This window comes from Ixodes scapularis, unplaced genomic scaffold (genome assembly GCF_016920785.2).
Source record: "Ixodes scapularis isolate PalLabHiFi unplaced genomic scaffold, ASM1692078v2 PGA_scaffold2__306_contigs__length_199485367, whole genome shotgun sequence".
Lineage (NCBI taxonomy): Eukaryota > Metazoa > Arthropoda > Arachnida > Ixodida > Ixodidae > Ixodes > Ixodes scapularis.
The window spans coordinates 130,708,820-130,722,667 of NW_024609857.1; the positions used below are offsets into that span (position 1 = coordinate 130,708,820).

At 47.5% G+C, this 13,848-nt stretch overlaps 1 protein-coding gene across 1 annotated transcript; it reads right to left on the bottom strand.

Annotated features, from left to right (window-relative positions):
• Nucleotides 1–3,581: 3,581 nt before the first annotated feature.
• Nucleotides 3,582–4,317, bottom strand: LOC120846306 (pleckstrin homology-like domain family A member 1). Its single transcript, XM_040218028.2, has 3 exons — nucleotides 4,099–4,317; nucleotides 3,708–3,953; nucleotides 3,582–3,653 (listed from the first exon to the last, which is right to left on the bottom strand). Exons 1-3 carry the CDS (start codon nucleotides 4,273–4,275, stop codon nucleotides 3,582–3,584), a joined length of 495 nt encoding a protein of 164 aa, XP_040073962.1. The 5' UTR covers nucleotides 4,276–4,317.
• Between the last annotated feature and the right edge of the window lie 9,531 nt (nucleotides 4,318–13,848).

Genomic DNA, 13,848 nt, shown 5'->3' on the forward strand with positions numbered 1-13,848 from the left:
CAAGACCCCATCCTCTCCCAGATTTTAAACGCGTTACAGCAAGAAAACTCCGACCACCTTAAGGGATAACGTTTTTCCAATAAAAATATACAAAAAGAAACTGACCGAACTCTCGACTCAACGAGGATGTGTCATATGGGGCTCACGTGTGGTCATTCCATCGTCACTACGTTCAGAAGCCATGGAATTACTACACGCTGGGCACAAGGCAGGGTGTCAATGAAAACAACAGTTAAGAGCTACTTATGGTGGCCTTCAATCGACAAGGACATCGAACGTGCACCGTCGGAGACTGCTCGATCTGTCAGGAATCCAGGCGCACACCGGTGAAGGTACCAGTTCCTATCTGGAAGCACGCCTCTCAGCCGCGGCATACGATACACCATGATTTCGCAGGACCGATTGAATAACACATGCTCCTCGTTGTCGTGGATGCATGCACCGAATGGCTGGAGGTGAGAATGATGACTTCGACAGCCTCCACAGCTGTTATTCGGGAACTGTATGCTATTTTCGCGACTTTCGGCAGGCCACAGAAAATTGGGTCAGACAATGGGAGCGTTTTTGTATCAAGAGAGGTGCTCGACCTTTACCACCGAAATTGAATAAAAGCGGCGACAAGCGCATCCTACCATCTCGCCATCAACGGCCAGGCTGAGCGCGTGGTTTATGAACCGAAACAAGCACTTCAGAAACACAAAGCTGGTAGCTTTTATTTATTTATTTATTTAGAAATACCCCCAGGGCCAAGAGGGGCATTACAGAGGGGAGTAGTGGTTTAGTACGAGGCGAAACTTCGTGTTATCTGTGATGGTGACGTTGTTATCGGGAAGGCCATTCCAGTCCACAACAGTTTCGGGTAGAAGTGAATGCTGGTGGGCTGTAGATTTGGTCCTGGCCCTTGGGTCGGGCAATCTTGCGTGTGTGGTGTGCGTGTTGGTGAGACTGGCAAGATTCCTCTACTGGCAGCATCCCACCGTTACAACCTCGACAGGGAAAATGCCTGCACTGCTTATGTTCGGTCACGAACTTGTGTCAAACGTTAGCCAACTAACACCAGAGCCAGAAGCAAGCAACCAGAAAAATAGCGAGGGAGGAAAGGAACAGACAACCTCTTCACGCCGCTTTGTTGACGGACAACCAGTGTTTGCCCTGAATTTTAGCGGGAAGCCGAGGTGGATAGAGGGAACGCTTCTCAAGCAGCTTGGCCTTAGGTCTTGGCTCCTGCAAATGACATTTGGAGAAATCCGCAGGTACGTGGACCACATCCGGAGACCATCGTCTTGTTCTACGTTTCACACGTCTGTTTCCCCTGAGTCCTTCACTAGCTGCTCGTACGAGTCGTCGGCGCGAGCAGCGTGATTCACAACCGCGGAGTCTGAAACTGCCACTCAAAATCTTGCTACTGTGAACCTGCCTCCAAGTCTACAACAGGTGTGTGACGCCCGCTGCCGGGTAATGTGCATCGGCCCATGCTACCCAGGGTCGGTGCACGACTCCTTTGCCTGGCGCTTCTCCTGGCTCCGCGACAACTTCGAGCAAGGCCGGCTCATCGACGATGGCAGGTTCCTGCTTGGTGAGCATGCTTAAATTGTTAAATTTGTGCATGTCGGCTGAGCCTGGATTATAGGCTACAATACTGTATAAACTGATGCTTCTAACATTGTTACTTGTGCATACACTGTGTACGTACCCAGGAAGAAGTTGCTGCGCAAAGGTGTTCTTGTTTGGCCTTTGCAGTAATAAAATTAAAAATAACTGGTGGATTAGTTGGTTAAACATGATGTGAAAAAAGCGCTGTATCCTGTCCCCTTCTCTTCCTAACCATCTGCGCTTTTTCACATCATATCAAACTTCCCAGTAAATAAAACAATATTAGAACATTTCTTTGTCTGATTGCGCAGGAGACAGCGGCTACGCCTTGGAACCTTGGCTCATCACCCTGTCCCTGGGGCGCACACAACTTCCACCGCCAGCGGCCGGTTTAACAAGGCACATTCCTCGATGAGGTCCGTTGTGGAGCGCTGCATTGGGCTGTTGAAATCCAGATTCCGGTGCCTGCAAAGGCACCGGGCTCTGTATTACCATCCAACAACAGCCACCACCATTATAACGGCGTGTGCAGTGCTCCACAATATATGCCTTGCATCGATGGAGCCAGAACCGGAGCCAGATGCCGATTCTGACAGTCCAGAGTCGGACTCTGGGTCGAGCTCGGACGGTTCTGAGCCGGTGGCGGGTGCGCCTGAGAAGGTGGCGGGCAGGTTCCTGCCCACCTTCCGGTGCGCCTCTCGGACAGGGGGAAGGCTCTGAGGCAAGGCCTTGTGTCCCAGTTCGAGACCTGCCAAAGCCGTGCCGTCGCGGGGCCCTCTGCAGGCCGCTCTGGCAGTTCCTTACGCCAGCAGCGGCGGCGCCACCAAGGAGTCCGTCGTCGATCTAGCCTCTCTGGCAGTCCTGCCGTCCAGGGAGGCCAGCGACGACAGGGAGCCCCTCGTCGTCATCGTCGCCACCATGCCGGCAGATCCGCAAGGGCTGAGGTGCCGTGAATACCCAAGGCCCTCATCAGCACCCTTGGTGCCAAGGGAGCTCCCCGTAGAAGTGCGTAAAACTTTTTCCAGTCCACAGGCACGACGGTTCATGAATTGCGCAGTCTCTTGAGCTCCTGCTCCTCACAGTTTTCAGCACAGTCATTGTGCCACCCTCGCAGAAGGATGGTGCTGCTTCTGAAATATGTATTTGGGGATTTTAAGTGTGTAACGGTGGTTCCAAAGGTGTACCTCTCCATAGAATAACCTTTTATTTTCCAACAGATATGAGATAATGTGTATCATGTGTCCATGATCGTAGTTGGTTAGTTGAGTTCATATGGCAAACACAGACAGGCCGCCTCGTTTTCCCCACAGCAAACTCTGTTATTTTATGTCATGTATTTCCTCGTGTGTTATCGGATATTGACTTGTGTAACAGGTATGACCAAGTAACCTGGGAGCAAATCATTTTGCCTCTTTATGAAACGATCTCATTTTTCCCTGTGCTCCATTCTTTTCTTACTTCCCAGGTGTGCCACATTTTTATGTATTCTTTGTGACTATAGAATTTCGATATATTTTTGTTGTTTACAAAGAGGGTACACATGAGTGGATTGTGACAGAGATATTCTTTTAGCAATAAAAATCTTTGCAAACATTGCAAATTTCTTCCTTGCACAAAATGCTACTACACGTTGCAGTACAAAACTATATGTGCAAGTGAAAACAAACTTCTGTTTTTTTTATGTGACAGTTCGACGAAAGATGTTATTGCAGCCACTTGAGGCACTTTCGTATAAAACAGTATATACAAATAACAGCAATCTCCAAGGAACATAAGTTGACAGTTCACGAAAGACGTTGCTGCGGCCACTTCAGGCACTGTCATATAAAACAATATATACAGATAACAACATTCGCCAGAGAACATAGATTGACAGGTCATGAAAGATTTTATTGCAGCCACTGGGGGCATTGTCATTAAAAAATATATACAAAATAAAAAAAAAGATCCCCTTGGATGTGAGAAAAAAAAGGTACAGTAATCAACACTTAGTTGTTGTGATCCTCTGGAGGTTGGGCCAGGTGCTGGGCCTGGGGCTCGGCCTGGGGTTCGGCCTGGGGCTCGGCCTGGGGCCCGGCCTGGGGCTCGGCCTAGGGCTCGGCCTGGGGCTCGGCCTGGGGCTGGGGCTGGGGCTGGGGCTGGGCCTGGGGCTGAGGCTGACGCAGAGCGTGGCTGGATAGCAGGAGGATGACCTCTCGCATGAAGGCAGCGTTTTGCTGCATGGAGAGGACCCCCTCCTGGATGTTGTCTGCAATCCGGTCCATGCTCTGCGCCTGCTGCTCCACGTGCTGCGCCAGCTGCCCCACGTTCTGTGCCAGCTGGTCCAGCCGCTCCAAGACCTTCCCCATGCCGAGCGTGATCTGAAACATGATTTGCAGATTTCTTGACTTCCAAGATCTCATACAGGTTACGAAGACTTTGCTGACACCAACTATTGGTGCCTTATGTGTGAAGTAAGTCTGTGTTTAATCATGTTACTGTGCTTCAGGGATTTGTCAACATTACCTGTCCCTGGAACCTTTCGTCTCTCGTATCGCGGCCTGCGTTGGCGTCGAGCAGGCGCTGCTGGTTAGCCACGGCCGAAAAGGCCGCCTCGTCCCGCTGCTCCTGTCGAGAGACTCGAGGGACTCGACGAGGCAGCCTTGGTCGAACCGTGGCTTGCCGTGCTCGAGGCCGTGGCATTTCTGCAGGAAAACATAGTTTAGATCAGTAATAAGTGTGGTCATGTTCATGTTGCTGACGGTTTTAGTTCCCCTTAGTCAAGTCAAGTATCTTACGTGTTGAGGTAGATGCCTCCTGATTCGCGTCCTCCTGCTCCTCCGCCTCCTCCTCGAGCACCTCCCCCGCATCCTGCGAAGCTGGGTGCTCCTCTGCCGGGGCGCCCACAGACTGTGCCTACAAGGCACATTTATCGTTACGTGTTTGCACTGCATGCCCTGTAACATGTGCAATCTCTTATGTTTTTTTATGGAATCAAATGGAGCTATGCTCCAGCTTTACATTCTACACAGGTTTGCCCCTGTAGTAACTTTTGTAGTTTGCTGTAAAAACAATACTGCAAATGAATGACTTGTGGTAAACCTCTTGTGAGCGCCAGGCAAGTAGCTGCTCCCTGTCGTGTGCGTATTACTCTATAAGAGTTGTACATGTTGCATACTATCGGGAAAAACAGATAAGTAGATGATTCATTGCAGCAGCTGAATGTAGCTGGTAGTGCTGTGGCTGACGCTAGGATGTACCACTCCCATTTACATGTCATTTCAATCACCTTTTATGTAAACTAACCACCTTACTACAGCTCTCATCAATGTTTCTAGGTCTAAGCAAAGTTGGGGCCGAACCCAGGAAAAGTATTTGGCAGTCCATGATGAATTTTGAAGCTCAGACTCCTCCTCTCCTGGATATGGCCTTGAGCCCAGGAACTATTTACATACACGTCCCATAGTTTTTAATAGTTATCGCACGTGCAGTCCTTTCAGGGTTAGCCTGTACAGGGACAAGTCAATTTTCCCTCTGTACACCCTAGAGTTGCCGGGATTTTGAAAGGGACCGATAAATAAATTAACTATTTGTTGCTCATATTTATCACTTTAAACAATGACTATGGTAACCCACCAATAAAACTATCAACAAATGTTCAGAAAGCTTAACCCAATTTTGGGACCACGTAGGTAACGAAGTGCCAATCCTGCTTTCTTCACTTCTTTCTCTGGTAAGTTCATTGAAATTTTAATGCAATGCTTCCATTAGTTTTAAAATACAGATTTAAGCGTTCACTTCATACACTTGCCCCGCCTCCTGGAACTCTGCAGAAATAAGCAATACATGTAGATTGTTGTGCTGTTCCCTGGTCAAGTACGTACCTCCTCCTCCGGAAAGTAGGGGACACGAAACCCGGGGGCGCCCAGGGCAGAGTCTACACCGACAATGCACAGGATGCGGGAGTAGGTTGATGAGAGCCGCGCCCGGGAGGAGCCTCCCCCCGTTTTGCGGCTGTGAATACAAAATATATATCAATAACTCTGTCCCGAGTATTTATCTTCTGATCTGTCTGTCTTACTGATCTTTCTAACTTACTGATCTGTCTATATATCAATACAATACAATATCAATATACAATATATATATATATATCAATATCAATATCAATATATATATCAATATACAATATATATATATATATATATATATATATATACAATATATATCAATACAATACAATATCAATATACAATACAATACAATATCAATACAAAATATATATCAATAACTCTGTCCCGAGTATTTATCTTCTGATCTGTCTGTCTTACTCATCTGTCTAGCTTACCTCTCAGCCTCGACTACTGCGCACCGCTTGCGGGCTTTGGAGACGCGGTTCATCCAAACCCTCTTCCACCGCTCTGTGCTGCGCGGCGGCCCGAGGTGGTTCAGCCGGCAGGTCAACTCGGCCCACAACCTTGCCTTGTCATCTCTGGTCAGGCTAGGCGAGAGGTCAGAGGCCCCACGAGCCAGTTCGCGATGTGCAAACATAAAATTGCCCATTTCTTCTTTTTGTAATGCATTGACTGGCTCGCAGGGCTCTTTCTCGCTTGCCTGATCAGACATGACAGACATGATTGAGGCGGTAAATTGTCGTCTGCTATCAGTTTTCGAAAAACGCGCGCGTCCGCATCCCGCAATTGTTGCCGGCAGCTTTTACATCACATAACTTCGGTTTCACTTTTCTTTTCAGTCCAACTAAAGAAAAACGTGCTAATTTCATCAACATTCAAAGTTTTTTTATTTACGACGCCGTGTAAAATAAATTATATGTGACGGTGAGCGTCGCACTCCCTTGGCTACTGTCGGCTCGATGCAAGTACAAGAGTCGTTGGCTTGGTTCGCTCGTTTGGCTTCGTGTCTTCACGGCCGTGCATCGGAAGTGTGTCGTAGTTAATTACTGCGATGACGTCATGGCGTCAGAAGGTGAGTTTCCACGATCCGTGGTGTTGCTAAGATACGTTCAGTCACACTTACGTCACTTCCCTCTCCCTAGTCTCCTGGGAGTGCAAAAAGCGCAACACAGCCCCCCTGGTCTTTGCATCAGCAACACGATGACAAAAAACAATACACCAGTTTATTGTTCCTCTCACCATTAAAAAAGTGAGAGATTTATTGAGATTTGTTTGCCTATTTTTCCTTATTATTTCAGTACCGCGTTGTTTCTTTCGCAGCTATTAAGCGTGCAGCTCAAGTGATAGCGTTGCTGAACGACTTGTCAGCACTGGGAAGGGGGAGGGGGGAGTCGATATTAATCAAATGATCTCCATCAAAAACACGCGAATAATAAAAGTAGAGGATAGCACACATTTTAAAGGCATTACTGAAAAGGAAAACCTACAATTTTTCACATTAGCACTTGTTCTGCTTTGCGAGAGAGACAGAGAGGTGACGCTTCATTAAAATATTTGGGCGGACTTAGCCTTGCCGATTAGGCCGGCATTGTCCCGCCCAGAAATACAATGAAATAATGAAATGAATAAAACTAACTGAAATAAATGATGATTGAAAAAGAAAAGAACACATTCACACACGCACACAACACAAAAAAAAAAGAAAAACAAAACTTAGTGTTTGTCTTGTTTCGAAGATAAGTCTCAAGTCCAGTCACGCACACTTCCGGTCTTTCAAGTGTTGATGGCACTTAGTATTTCATTCTATAGTCGTGCTTGTAGTCCAGTCGCCTGGAGGAAGTTTAGGAAAAGGGTCTGTAGTAGCTTTCTTTGAGCTCTTCTTCCAGTTGGATATATTAAATCTGTAATGTCGTTGATCTTGAAGTTATGCCTGTTAAGTTCTTGAGCGAAGGCCTTTCGATGACTCTCGAATTTATTACAATCACAAAGCAGGTGATTTAAATCTTCTGTAACACCACAACTGTCGCAGGAGGCTGAAGGTGCCTTACCCCATTTGTGCAAAAGTTGTCTGGTGCGAGCGGTTCCGGTGCGAAGTCGGTAAAGTAGAGTTGCCTCCTTGCGGCGTAGTATTTTTTGCCTCCGTCAAAGAGCCGAGATGTTCTTTGACACGTATGCGGAAAGCTTTCGGGTCGTCAGGTGTGTGTATTGTTCGCTCTTTATTGTGTGCGTTCGTAGCAAGGTTGTCCACTCTTTTATTTCCGGCGAGTCCAACGTGGGCGGGAATCCATTGAAAACATATTTTGAAACCGGAGTCCTCAAGGGATTCTGTCGTGGACCGAGCAGCCACCGCGATTTCCGATGTTCCTTGTATATGTTTTAGCTGTTGCAATGCACACCGAGAGTCTGTGAGCACAACTACTTTTTGCGGTGTAAATCTCTTAAGAGTATGGAGTGCTTCCACAATTGCTATTATTTCTGCGGTCGTGGAGGACACCATTTGGTCGATACGGCCGCTCCACTGAAGGTTATAGGCTGGGACATTATAGGCGGCTGTGCTACTTCTTTTATGAGGATTTACAGAACCATCCGTGTAAACTTGCAAAAAATCTTTAAATGTTGTTTCAATGTACTCCGTCGCTGTCATTTTCAGCACCACTTCGTTTGATATTTTCTTGTTTGGTATACGCGGGATCTTCTCATTGCATTTTGGGATGTATGCCTCCCATGGTGGCTTAGGTTGGTAGTCAAAACTATCTGGTCGCGCTTCTGATTGCCACCCTAGGTGTTTCAGAGTCTGTAAAGAAATGTGAAAGCGCGAACTCGTCCTTTTCGGTAGTCGTTGGAGCAGGCTCCTTCCAGTAGCTGTTTCGTGCAAGCGGAGCTTCTGTAGAAGTAGGCGTTGCGTTGCCAAAAGAGGCAGTGGCAGAGCTTGTGCCTCTATGTACACCAGGTCATTTCTGGTAGAACTGGGGACACCAAGGCTTTTACGAAGTCCTCGTCTGTGGATGCGTTCGAGAAGTTCAGTGTCGGACCGTGATAACTTCATATAAGGGAGGGAGAATAAGATGCGGGAAACTACTAATGCTGAATGGAGACGTAGCATAGACCTTGGAGAGTTCCCCCACGACTGTCCTGCCACCCTCCTAATGGCATTTCTCACTACTACTGTGGACTTTGCCGTAGCCATTGCCTGTGAGAGCCAATTCAGCCGAGAATTGATGGAGAAGCCTAGAAATCGATGCTGCCGGACATGACGAATCGGAGTTCCGTTTACCTGAAGATCTATTCATGTGCTGTTTCGATCTTTTCCGGGAAAAAGAATGAACGCCGTCTTCTCTGGTGAAAACTGGAGTCCGCACTCAGCTAAGTACTTGCTCGAGGCTTTAATCGCAGCTTGAGCAGCATTTCGTAGACCGTGATGCCTGAAGCCTGAAGTCCAAATACAAATATCATCCGCGTAAATTGACATACTAGTAGGAAGAGTGTGCTTGAGGAGTGCTTCTGGTAACTTTGACAAAAGGATATTAAAAAGTATCGGCGATAGTACACTTCCTTGGGGCAGGCCACAAAGGGATTTACGCTGCGAGCTCACTGCTCGTCCCAGCCGAACTTGGAGCGTTCGTCCAGCGAAACAATTCTTTAGGAAGACCTGTAAATGACCCGTCATTCCAAGTTGTGTTAGCTTTCTCAGAACTGCGGAATGCTGTACATTGTCATAAGCCTGGCTGATGTCAAAGAATATTGCCAGAGTTGAGTTCTTGTTGTAGTGATTATGCTCAACAGCACTCAATAGGTCAATCACACTATCCGCTGTTGAGAGGCCTTTTCGGAATCCGGTCATCTCTTTGGGTAATAGTTGATATTTCTCAAGCCACCACGAGGCACGGGAATGGATCATTCGCTCCATAAGTTTCGCTACGCATGACGTTAGCGATATAGGTCGATATCAGTGTTGCGGAGTTGCCACTCCGGAGTTGGAATGATTCCGGAATCATTCCACACTTTCTCGACCCCGGATTGGAATGGGAATGGAATGGCGGCAACGTTGAGGAAAATGGAATGGGAATGGAATGGGAATGGAATTAGATGCCTTTGCCCGGAATGGAATGGGAATGGAATGGGCCAAGTTTTTTATATTTTTATTTATTTATATATTTATTCATTTATTTACGTTCAGCTATACCGAGCCAGTCAGCGAGTCAGTTCTTCAGAAATAAAATGAGAGAGAAACTGGGGACCCGCGTAAGGCCCTAACAGACTTTTACGCGAAAAAAATGAAATAAAAAAGCGTCAAAGCAAAGACAAAGGGGGGAGGGGGGGGGGGGTCGGGGGCGAATTTCACCAGTGAAGTTCAACACATATCCAAATGCGTCTGCGCCTGTAACATTGCGCGGCGCAAGGGTACGTCATCAGCCGACGTGAACGTGACCCGCAGCTCTGGTGATCCGATACCCAGGAAGGAGGCCAGACGTGGCCTCGCTGTGCGGACACAGACTTCGTACACCTGCGACTCGTCTCGAGCGCGCTGTTTCCCGGAGGGCTCGCATCTGTGCCGGCCATCTCAGGTCGCAATCCACGAGGTCTCTGTTTGAATGATGCTAGGCGAAACTTAAAGACTGCCATTCATGCATTGGAGGCGGAGGGTCCGTCACAACAGGGATGCCACCGTATCGATTTTTCAACCGTAACAAAAGATAAGACATGTGCTTCTGCAGGATGCTTCAGGTGGTCCACTTTTCTCGAAAATTCCAAATGCAACTGCCTGCATGGTCTTCAACGAGGTAACCTATAACGAAAGTACGTATACTGTCCTTTCATACAGCAGCGTGGGTAAAGTTTCATGTTCAAGGCAACACCTACAGATACAAGAATACTAGCAATACTAGTTCATCCCACCGTGACGTCAGGTGATCAGTGCTGACAGGGGCGCCCTTATTGAACAGGGAAGTGGTGATGTTTTGATGGAATTTATTTAGAGGTCAAAGTTTTTTCGCGTCACTGGTCAGACAGACAGGATGCCAGGGAAGGGAGCGCGGTCAATCCTTGATGGAATGTTTGTGAACCGATTGAGAACTCTTCGTCCGGAACCACTACCTTCAAGGCGAAGTGCCAAGCCTGCGGGAAAGTTGTTCCGGGACAACAAAAAAACTTCCACTTCAAGCTTAAAGCCTCATCTCAGTTGGTGTCTCAAAGAAATTTGAAAAATGTATTGCATTATGGGTATTCATGTTTCTGCCCTCGCTAAGTGTATTCTTGTATTTGTATTTCGAAAGACATTTCCCTCTTTTTAAAACGTATTTCGGATACGTATCGCGATACATTTTTACAGATATATTTGAGACTTGAGTATCACTATTTTAGCAACTTTTTTCATTTATCCCAGTTTTTGTATTTTCAAATACATTTTTGAATATTTCTGCCCAACCCTGCAACGCAATGCAGCTTTTAAGTGACACTATTAACGTCCAGGAATTAGAGGAATGGAATGGAACGATTCAGCCATTCCAGGAGTGGGAATGGGCCCAGTTTCCCCATTCCTAGGAGTTGAAAGGAATAGAATTATCGCAAACTCTAATTCCCCGGAATGGAATTGGAATGGAATGGGGGTGCCCGTTCCGCAACACTGATCGATATGAAGATGATGATGTTCTCGGTTTTCCCGGCTTGTGTATAGGAACAACCCATGCTGTTCGCCAAGTTTGTGGTATGTTTCCCGTTGTCCATATGATATTGAAGGAATTCAGAAGTTCCTCTAGTCGTCCGTCAGGTAAGTTTTGGAGCATCTGATTTGTGATCCCTTCAGCACCTGGTGCACTTTTTCTGCGACACATTTTTAGTGCAGCGGCTAGTTCGCCTGCGGTGAAGAGAGCGTCAAGAGGTGATTTATTTTTTACCGCGTTGCTTTCCGCTCCAACCTCACTTTGAGGCGTCGAAAAATAATCCGCAAAGCTTTGTAGTGTGTCTTTTAGATTTTCGCCCAGACGAAGTGCCATTGAAGCATAAGATGTACGCGTCTCGCTTTTCCCCGTAAAGCAGTTCAAAATTCGCCAAATGTGGGTTCCAGGCTTGTTAGCATCGGCCGACGCTGTGCTGTCATCCCACTGCTTGCGCTTGGTCTTTTTTGCATATCGACGGATGATTGCATTTATTTTATTTAGCAGGGTTTTTACTTCACGTGTATAGATTCGCTGAAGTTTTCTTTTTACTTGTCTACGTTGCGCAAAAAGCTTAAATAGTGTCAAGTCGGGCTCGGGATAATGGCTTGGAAGGCGCATTCTGATTGTGGCTCTTTCAGCACTAATCACTATCGCCTGGTCTAGGGGTTCCGGTGATGCTGTGAGATCTTTTCTGTAATTGTCCCAGTGAATGAAGTGTCCAATGCGTTGCTGCGTTGAGCAAACGCCTGCTAACTCTATAAATATGGGATAGTGATCACTGCCCATCGTATCTAGATAGGTTCTCCATTGTATGCTGAGGTCTGACGAGTATGCCGTGATGTCTATTGCACTGTATGTGTTAGGTGATCTAAAAAATGTCGGACTTCCGTCATTTGCTGTAGCCAAATCACAATCCTCAAAAGCCTGAGCCAGTGCTTTCCCTCTAGCATCATCTTTTGCACTCCCCCAGAGGCTGTGATGCGCGTTCCAGTCACCGCATAACACAATAGGGTCTGAGCAGCGTTTGCACAGTTCGGCAACCGCACTCGCAACAGTAGCTTTGCCCTTCCCCGGACGCACATAGGCTGAGCCGATGCATAGTGGATGTCCACCTACGACTACATGCGCTGCTATCAGTTCGAGATGTTCTGTGCACAGGTCACTTGTGTCAATCCTATGTTGGGGAAGCTTTTTTCGTATAAATAACGCCGCAGATCCTTTCATTGTGGGATTTTTGTAGCATGTGTATCCGGAAATACTACCATTATTTGGTAGCCCTGCTTCACTAAATGCTAAGATTGGTATTTGGTAAGTTTGTAAATATAAGGACAGTGCCACCAATCTTACTGGGAGGCTCGCACAGTTCCATTGCATTATTAATGGCACATTTTTTTGTTTAGGGGGCACTGTTGATTGATATTTTGGATCCTGGGCCATAACTACATCCATTTTCGGATCATATCAGCAATTGTCACTTCGAAAACCATAATTCCTTGTAGTACCATTTTTAGATGGCCTGGAGGTAGTTGGGCAATGAAGCCTCGTATGGCAGAGAAAAGCAAACTTACTATGTCGTTGACATTTGATGTCCCAGGCAGATCAGTTTCTCTCTTTGGGTGTGGTGGGACATTTTCTGTCGCTCTACTGTAGAGGCGTCTACCCGTCGACGAAGCCCGGTGAGCTTGGGACACGTTGGGGTCTTGCGATTCCCTGGGTGGTAAGGGAGGAAACTCCTCCTCGAGTAGCGTCTGTTTCTCTCTTAGATTCTTACTGGCGCTGTTCGTTTTCCTATATTTTCGTCGCCCCTCCTGTGGTTTCATGCCAGATGTTGTTTGGCTGTCTGTAGGTTTTGACATGGCAACTGGTGCAACAGGTGATTTCTGCGATGCGGCCGTATCGTTGACCTCAAAGGTCTCCACTGGCTTCAAAGCCTGTCGTGGTCCATTGACAAAAGCCTTGCTTCTTGCGAGTGCTCCGAGGCGCACTTTGCAGTTGACGTAGCTTGCGGGATGGTCCCCACCACAGTTTGCACACTTCATGGGGTCTTCTCCCTTGCAGTCTTTGGTTGCGTGTGGTCCTGCGCACTTTTTGCACTTGACAGCGTTCTTGCAGTATTTGGCTATGTGTCCGAGTGCCTGGCAGTTGAAACATCGGGAGGGGGCTTCAACATAATCGCAGACCTCATGTATGGTGAACCCAAGGCTCACTCTTACTGGGCGCTCTGTGTTTGGCCGGAAAGTTAGAACAACTCGGTCAGTCGGTTTAGCCACTTCGCCAACCTTTGCGCGACGTTGGTAGAGTCGGCGGGCTGCGATCACACCAGCCGGTTCCAGGAATTCCGTTAGCTCGCTGTCCGAGTACCAATCAGGTACCCCTGTCACGAGGCCGTTGTTCCGCATGTAGGTCTCCGGTATGGTTGCTTGGACCGCAACTCCACAGAGAGAACGAACCTTCAGCAGCTTGTTCACGGTAGCAGCGTCTGCAACATCTACAAGGAGACCTCCCCGAGCAGTGAAATGATGTCTCACAAGAGGGGCGTCTGCCGCTGCCGCTATTTCTTCGCTTAGTTTGAGCGGATTCTGTTTTTGGAGTCGTTGGTCATCTTTGACTGGGGTCAGTAAAACTGGCACACCAGTTGTTCACTGACGTCGGTGTGTAACGAGTATGAATCCCTCCAGGTCACTTTTCTCCTCGTCGACGTGCAT